At 60.0% G+C, this 7,940-nt stretch overlaps 2 protein-coding genes across 2 annotated transcripts in view; both read left to right on the top strand.

Moving 5' to 3' along the window:
* Positions 1-3,180, top strand: part of MRPL12 (mitochondrial ribosomal protein L12) — a gene marked incomplete at its 5' end in the record, with an annotated part of 3,417 nt that extends 237 nt beyond the window's left edge. Inside the window, 4 exons of the mRNA XM_041409409.1 lie at positions 1-168; positions 279-359; positions 454-588; positions 2,885-3,180. The exon at positions 1-168 is cut by the window's left edge and continues 237 nt beyond it. Of these exons, the coding sequence (XP_041265343.1) occupies positions 1-168; positions 279-359; positions 454-588; positions 2,885-3,001 (501 nt within the window). The remainder of the gene's footprint in view (positions 169-278; positions 360-453; positions 589-2,884) is intronic.
* Positions 3,181-3,856: 676 nt separating this feature from the next.
* Positions 3,857-7,940, top strand: part of SLC25A10 (solute carrier family 25 member 10) — a 6,993-nt gene continuing 2,909 nt past the window's right edge. Inside the window, exons 1-5 of the mRNA XM_041409237.1 lie at positions 3,857-4,118; positions 6,999-7,118; positions 7,205-7,313; positions 7,393-7,441; positions 7,776-7,817. Of these exons, the coding sequence (XP_041265171.1) occupies positions 4,029-4,118; positions 6,999-7,118; positions 7,205-7,313; positions 7,393-7,441; positions 7,776-7,817 (410 nt within the window). The 5' untranslated portion in view covers positions 3,857-4,028. The remainder of the gene's footprint in view (positions 4,119-6,998; positions 7,119-7,204; positions 7,314-7,392; positions 7,442-7,775; positions 7,818-7,940) is intronic.

The following is a 7,940-nucleotide window of genomic DNA, read 5'->3' on the forward strand; positions in this document are numbered from 1 at the left end:
GCCGGGCTGCGGGCGCTCGGCACCGGCCCCGCGCGGCGCTCCGAGGCGCTGGCCGGGGCGCCGCTGGACACGGCCGCCAAGGAGTACTCGCCCAAGGTGCGGCAGCTGGTGCGGGACATCGCGGGGCTGACGCTGCTGGAGGTGGCCGATCTCAACGCGCTGCTCAAGGTGGGTGCGGGGCCTGACCCGACCCGGCTCTTCCCGGCCTGACCCGGCCCGGCTCGGCCCGGCCGCGTGCGCCGCCTGACCGGCCGCCGGTGCCGCTGCTCTTCCCGCAGGAGACGCTGAAGATCCCGGACGTGGGGGTGATGCCCACGGCGGCCGCCGCCTCCCTGCTGCCCGCCCAGGCGGCTCCGCAGGTACCGGGCGCTCCGGGAGGGGCGGGAGCGGGGCCGCGGGGGTCGCGGGGGCGGGCTCGGCCGCGGGGCTTCACCGCGCTCCGGCTGCTTCCAGGAGGAGGAGGAGGTGGTCCCGCTCAAGAAAGAGAAAACTCATTTCACCGTGCGGCTGACGGAGCTGAAGGCCGCTGACAAGGTGAAGCTGATCAAGGAGGTGAAGAACTTCGTGCCTGGAGTGAACCTCGTGCAGGTGAGGAGCTGCTGCCCCAGGTTCTGGTGTTTAGCCCCAGGTCCAGCAGCCTCGGCTCTCTGTTCAAAGGGGAGCCTGGATTTATGCATTCAGAAGCACAGCCTGTGTGCATCTCAGCGCAGAGACGTGGGGAGCAGGATTTGGCTGCGCCTTCGTCTGGCATTTTCCGTTGTCAGAAGCAGGGGGATGAAGGAGGAGGCTCAGAAATGTCTGTGCCAGCCTCAACTTCTCCAAACCTGAGAGCTGTGTGAGTTTTCTTGCAGAGCTCAGGAGTAGCCAGCATCCCTTGCTGCAGCTGGGTTTGGCTTGCCTTTCCCAAAGGCAATGTATTTCTGAAGTTAAATGAGCCTCTGTAACTCACACATCTTGCAGTCCGGGCTTCCAGCTCTTTTCAGGGCCCTTCATTTTGTAGGTGGTGCTGCTTCTGTCCTTGGAGGAGATGGGCCTCAGTCCTGGGCAGTGTCTGAGCTCAGGCCCTTGACCTTGGATGTGGGCTCAGCATGTTGGGTGATGAAGCTGCTACTGCTGAAGCATGTAATGTGCTGCACATCTCCAGGGTGATGCTTTCATAACTTGGGGTCAATAGTAGCATTTCCCAGTATTCCAGCGTTGAGCATTGTAATGTCTGCTCCTGTTGTAGCCCAGGATAGCAGAAGTGTTTGCAGATAATCTTCTGCCCCCCAATTCTCATTGCTGCATTGTAAAGCCAGCAGAGAAGTCAGTGGCACAGGTACAACTTTGGCTGTCTCGTGGGGGTAATTTCCTCACTGTCAGTGTGGTTCCTCTGGAAGTTGTTCATCTATTATTGGTCCCAAGCAAACATGAAAATACCAAACCCTGTGATGGACGCAATCAGCAGATAATTAACTGGAGAGCTGATGCGAAGGGAGCTTGGCTTTGCATGTGGCACCTGCTGGATGAGCTGTTCGCAGTGCCAGTTACTACAGCTAAACTCAGGTGGGATGTACCCAGGCCTGGCATGTTGGGTGAAGCACAAACACACAACACAAACAGCTGTGGAGGTTCTGCCTGCAGAGACTCTGTTCAAGGCGGAGCCAAAGCCCTTTTATTGTAAACTTCACTGCCGTCCAGTAAGGATGTTTTTTACGAGGTTTGCTGGTGGATCTGCCCACAGCCTGTAGGGCTGCTGGTGGTGTGGAGGGATGCACATACAATTATTACCTTGGGGACAGGTGGGACCCAAACATCAGTGCTGTGGCAGCAGCTGTGTGATGAGACAGGTGCACACAGGGCACCAAGGCTGGCTGCACCTTAGGAAGCTCATGGGGAGCTGCCCAGCAGATGCTTACCCTGTCACCACCAGTCCTGGGCTGTAGCTGGACTGGGAGCCTGCTGCCTCTGCCCCACTGCTGCTGCTGCTGCATGGGTCCCACCTGGCTTGGGCTCTGCTTTTCTTCCCACCAAACACCAGAAACAGCTACTTCTCTTGACCAGGGCTGCTTTAGAACGGAGTCACACCTTCCTGAGCAGAGTTCAGAAATTAATAACCTGTGTTGTGTTGCCTGTGCTCATCGCAGTGAGCCTGAACAGGCTCCTCTCCAAATCCTGTCCTGGTGAGCAAAGGCATTCCTGCCCCACTGCTCACACATCTGTGCCTTCCAACCCCAGCAAAAAAAGCATTTTTCTTCCACCACAGATACATAGGCATTGAACCCAGCAGGAATCAAAAGGACAAACATTTCTGCCAGTCCATTGGGTGCTAAACCCCCGCAGTGCTGTGGCAGAGAGCTGCTGCATGTGAGAGCAGCAGAGGCTTGTCCCCCTGGGCTCACTTCCTTCTCTATAGCAGCACTGCAGTAAATTCTTCAGATTAGCTCAACAGTTTTTCAGCTTGCCTTAAGCATTGCAATGCTGCTTAGTAGCAGTAATTTTGCTTTAAAAGTCCCTAAAATGTCAGAATACTGTGTTGTCAAGTAGTCTGTGCTGGAGCTCTGTTTTAGGCAGTGCAGCTGTGTCCACACCCTGCACTGGCCTCCCCTCCTGCTGGCACAAGAATGTGAACCAAAACATCGTCACTGAGCAGAGCCAGCCCAGCGCCAGGCACCTGGTGGGAGAATTTAAGGAAGAGGTTTCCCAGCAGATGTGTCATTGCTTGTGGTCAGGGTTAGCTGCCTTCCGGTGGGACGTGCTGTACTTCAAGTGCAAGTCTCGGGGTTTGTGCTGGTCAGTGAGTTTCCACGGTTGGCTTAAGCAGAGGTCAGGATCATGGCTCTAAATCCAATAATCCAGTTAGTGAAAGCCTGTTTACAAGCCCTGTACTTTGTCCCTCTCACAGGCAAAGAAGCTGGTGGAGTCCCTTCCACAGGAGATCAAGGCGAACGCCTCCAAGGAGGAAGCAGAGAAGATCAAAGCAGCACTAGAGGCAGCGGGAGGGACTGTTGTTCTGGAGTAGTGTCACCATGGAGAGACTGGTGCTACAGCTGCTGCCCAGGCGGGCTCCGGACCTTTCCGAGTGCACGTGGCACAGTGGGAGCGCTCTCCCAAAGAATGCTGTATGGTTTGGCAGAGCTGCTACCTCCTGCCATCACCATGAACTCTACTTATAAATACCCAAAAAAACCTGTAAAATTATTCATCTTTCTCAAGTGCCGATTGTCCCCGTGCTCCCCGTTTCATGGAATCAAGAGTGGTTTAGGGTAGAAGTGACCTTGAAGGATCATCTCATTCCAGCTCCTTGCTATGGGCAGGAGCTCCTTCCACTAGGCGAGGTTGCTCCAAGCCCCGTGCAGCCTGGCCTTGAGCGCTCCCAGGGATGGGGCAGTCACAGCTTCTCTTCACTGCAGCCTGTGCCAGGGCCTCACTGCCCTCACAGACAAAAATTTCTTCCTAATGTCTAATCTAAACCTACTCTGAGTTTGAAGCCATTTCCCCTTGTCCTGTCACTGCACACTCTTGTAAAAAGTCTCTCTCCATCTTTCTTGTAGGCTCCCTTCAGGTACTGGATGTTTGTACCAGCGCATCACCCACCTCCTTACTCTGCCTTTTGCTGATGTCTCACCTCTGTTAATTATTAACGAGAAGAACACATTTCCACAGGTTGTGGAGAGGCATGCGGGGTGGGAAAGTGTGTTCTGGAGCTGTGATTGTCCCTGCGCTCAGTGCGTGCACACTGGTAACGCTGCCGTGTGTACCTGTGCTCCCGCACCTCTTCCCTCTGCCTTCGGCTCATGGCTTCACCTCCCCATTAATTAGTCCCTTAATTATTAAGGGGAAGAGCCTTCCGCGGGCTGGAAATGGGGATGTGTGTAGGGTAGGAACAGGGATTCCGGAGCCTGTGGTTGCCGCGGTGGCCGCAGGCTCGGAGATGCGAGCCCCGGGCCGGCCCCACCCGCTTCCGGTACCGGGAGGGGGCGTGGCTTAACGGAAGGGGGCGTGGTCGTGTCCCGGTGAGGGCGTGGCTTGTGGCAGAAGCGGCGCCCATGGCGGAGCAGCGCGTTTCGCGCTGGTACTTCGGCGGCCTCGCGTCGTCCGGGGCCGCCTGCTGCACGCACCCCTTGGATCTGCTGAAGGTGAAGGGGGGACACGCCGAGGGGCGGCCCTGGGGCGTGGGGAGGCCGTCCGAGGGGATGGAGGGCGAGTGTGAGAAGCTGGGAATGACTGCGGTGCTGTGAGGGGATGGGGAGGCGGTTACGGGGGACCGGTGGCTGTGAGGGGACGGTTATGGGGCCGGTGGTGGTGAGGGCTTGGGGGGCGGTTAAGGGGAGCAGGCATCGGTTGTGAGGGTCCCGGACAGGGTGTGAGAGGATGGGGAGGAGGCTGGGGGAGTTGGGACTGGCTGTAGGGGTTCTGGAGAGTCTGCGATGGAGCGGGGAGCAGGTCTGAGGGTCCTGGAGTGGCTTTGGGCGACTGGAAGTGGTTGTAAAGGCATAGGGAGGCACTCCGAGGGTCCCGGAGTGGCTGTGGAGCCGGCCGAGGGGGTCTGGGCTGCAGCGGGGGGGACGGGACGGGGAGCGGGTCTGAGGGTCCCGGAGCGGCTGCGGGACCGGTTCTGAGCGACCTGGCTGTGGGGGTGCGGCTGTGAGGGTCCCAGAGCAGCTTTGAGGAGATGGGAAATGGCTTGGAGGGGGACTCGGAGTGGCTGTGAGAGTCCCGGAGTGGCTGCGAGGGGATGAGGAGCTGCTCTGAGGATCCCGGAGCAGCTGAAGGACTGGCTCTGAGGTACTGGGGAACGGCTGCCAGAGGAGGGGAGAGGGCTGTGAGGGTCCTGGAGCAACTTTGAGGGGATGGGGAGCTGCTCTGGGGTTCTGGGAAGCAGGCCTGAGGGTTCTGGAATGGTTGTGATGGGATAGGGAATGGCTGTGAGGGTCCCAGAGCAACGGAGGGAGCAGGAGAACAGCTGTAGAGGACTGAGGAAAAAGCTGCTGTGGGTCGGTTCTGAGGAGCTGATTTGTGGCTGTGCAGGGGCATGGCTGAGGGGTCACAAAGACCCTGCACAGGGGCATAGGTAGATGTGTGATGAGGGGTCCAGGGAGCTCGAGGTGCCAGCTCTAGGAACTGTGGAGGGTGCCTTGGGCAGCCCTGCCTGGATAAGGCAGTGACTCTGGGGCCGGCAGTGTTGGACACTGGCCCACTGGGCTCCGAGCCCTCCGGCCAAGATGTCACCTAGGCGCCGCAGATGACCTGGCATGCCTGCTCCTGCACAAAGGGCGCCGCGCGCAGCCCTGTGCTGCCAGCACCCACGGATGGGGCAAATGCCAGCGCTGCCCAGAGCCTTGTGCGCCAGCCAAGTGGCGACGAGCCTGGCAGCGGAGCAGGCTGCGGAGGGGGAGGGAAGAGGCAGCCCAGGACAGGGCTTGCCCTTCCCAGGGCCATGCCTGTGGGTGAGGCTGGGACATACAGCCCCTTCCCACCCTACGGAGAGAGAGGAAGATGTCCCAGGCACAGGCCCAGCAGAGGAACCAGCCCTGGCAAGGCATTGCCACCTCCCCAGTGCTCGGCCTGTTGCCTTGCCCAGCTGGCCCTGTCTGCCCAGTGGAGGTGGCTGCCAGCCCGTGGGAGCTTGTGTGGGGTGCCTGGCAAGGTGCTAAGAAAGGGAATTAGTCTGGCACCTGCCTCTAGCTCTGTCTCTGAGCCAGCATGATGGCTGAGACACTTGGGCTGCATCCCCATGCTGTCCTGTGTGGATGAGCAGCCCCTGCATTCCTGTAGGTGTGAGCAGCACAACCTAGCCAGCTGTTTTTGCCAGATCAATAATCACGCTGATTATTGAATACAGACCTGCCTTTGGCCATGTGTTCCCCCACAGCAGAGGCTGGTGCCAGGCCTGGGGAGGCACAAGGGGCCTCAGGCTCTGGCAGGGGAGGGGACGAAGGGCACTTCATTGTACCTCTGGACTTTGGCCCCAGTGAGAGGCCCTGGCCAGCCCACCTGCAGAGTGCTTGTGCCCTTAGGCCCACTCTGTGCAGCTGCTGTCCACCCATGGGCTGCTGGCCCTGCAGCAACCAGAAGTGACCGCAGCCTGGCCAGCCTGTCCCATGGCAACCTGCTCTTCCTGCAGACCTGGGACTGCAGGCAGTGGACCATGTCCCTGCATGACTCTGCCTGCCCTGCCCTCTTCAGCTGCCCCAGGCTGTGAACAGCCACAGGCTCTGGTCCCTGATGTCCAAAATCCACCTGTGGGGTTTGCAAGCAGGTCCCTGTACCCCTGCTGCTGCCCCATATGGGAGACACTGACTGTTCCAAACATCCTGCAGAGTGTCACACGACCCAGCTGTGCCACAGCTTCTGCAGTGGCCTGATCCCTTGTCAGCAGCCCTTTGCTCTCCTTATCTCCGGGGCCTTTGACCCACATGTGGCCACTGCAGCGCTCAGAGCATGCTCCAGCATCAGCCCACACAGCTCCCCTCTCCCAGCCAGCTTCTGTGCCTGCTGCTGTTGCCCCTGGTGATGGTGGGAAGCCTTGGGCTGCTGCAGGCAGGAAAGGGAGCACCTGGCCAGCTGTGGGGTTCTCTTCCTGCCTGTGTGATTCCTGCACTGAGGAGGAGGGAAAGTGGCTCTGAGGGCCTGCTGCATTGCATGGCTGTGTTTTCACCAGCCTAGCTGCATCCCCTTGAGCAACTCCACACAGGGCACTTGCTCACTCCCGTCCTGCTGGGTGCACACACGCACACCTTCCACCCTGAGGTGGCCCAGAAGAGCAGGCGCCACCCTTCACCTTGGGGCCGGCTGTCAAGGGCAGGGCCTGGGAGGTGCTGCAGGTGCCTGGGCACTCCTCTCTGCCTCGCTGCCTCCACCCCTCGTGCCAGGCTGGGCCAGTCTGCTGTGGGCTCTTGCTGTTGGCTGCTGTGCAAGTGCTGTTAAAGCCGACACATGCTCCGATCCACACCTGTTCGGTGCCTTGTCTCCCTGCCCAGCCCTGGGGTGGGCTGACACGCTGCGCTCTGCCCCAGGTGCACCTACAGACGCAGCAGGAGGTGAAGATGCGGATGACGGGGATGGCGATGCACGTGATCCGCACCGACGGCTTCCTGGCCCTCTACAACGGGCTCAGTGCCTCGCTGTGCCGGCAGGTGAGTGCTGGAGCTCCTGCAGCACCTGCTGCTGCTGAGCAGCTGCCCTGTGCCAGGACACAGCCGCTCATTTCCCCCTCATCCAGATGACATATTCCTTGACTCGCTTTGGCATCTATGAGACTGCAAAGAACCGCTTGGGCAACCAGGGGCCTCCCCCCTTCTACCAGAAAGTGCTCTTGGCTGCAGTAGGAGGTGAGCCAGGCAGTGGGGCCCTTGGCCCTGGCTCCCTCAGGATGGATAAGCCCCTGACCCAACTCTTCTTTGGCCACAGGTTCCACTGGCGGCTTTGTGGGAACCCCGGCAGATATGGTGAACGTCAGGTCAGTTCTGTCCACACAACCTGGGCTTTTGACACGTGCATGATGGCATTTGGAGTGGTGGCTAGTGCTGGAGTTCTCCTGACATCTCTCCTGGCCAGCGTGCCCCGTGCTCAGTGGGCCAGGAGCTCTGTGCCCAGGACGGCCAGAGCTATTCTGCCTTTTGGTGACAGCACCCAGCTGTGTGTGACCCTCAGGGGGAGTGGGACTGAAGGCAACTTTCTTGGCCCTTTGTAAACGGGCAAGACGATTCCACTGCGCTGTGCTGGGGTCCCCAGTGCTGCGGGGAACAGTGGGGTACCGGCTGCCCCCTCACCTGCGGTGCTCTGCCTTCCAGGATGCAGAACGACATGAAGCAGCCGCCGGCTCAGCGGCGCAAGTGAGTGAGGGGCCAGGGCTCGGGGCGCTGGGGAAGAGGGGCGGGAGGCCTGGAGCGGCCTGCGGGACCGGCGGGACCGGGGTCGGGTCCGCGCGGCCGCGGGGGGGCAGCACCGCACCGGCG

The sequence above is a fragment of the Onychostruthus taczanowskii genome, unplaced genomic scaffold, assembly GCF_017590055.1.
Source record: "Onychostruthus taczanowskii isolate IOZ18803 unplaced genomic scaffold, ASM1759005v1 scaffold30, whole genome shotgun sequence".
NCBI classification, from domain to species: Eukaryota; Metazoa; Chordata; class Aves; order Passeriformes; family Passeridae; genus Onychostruthus; species Onychostruthus taczanowskii.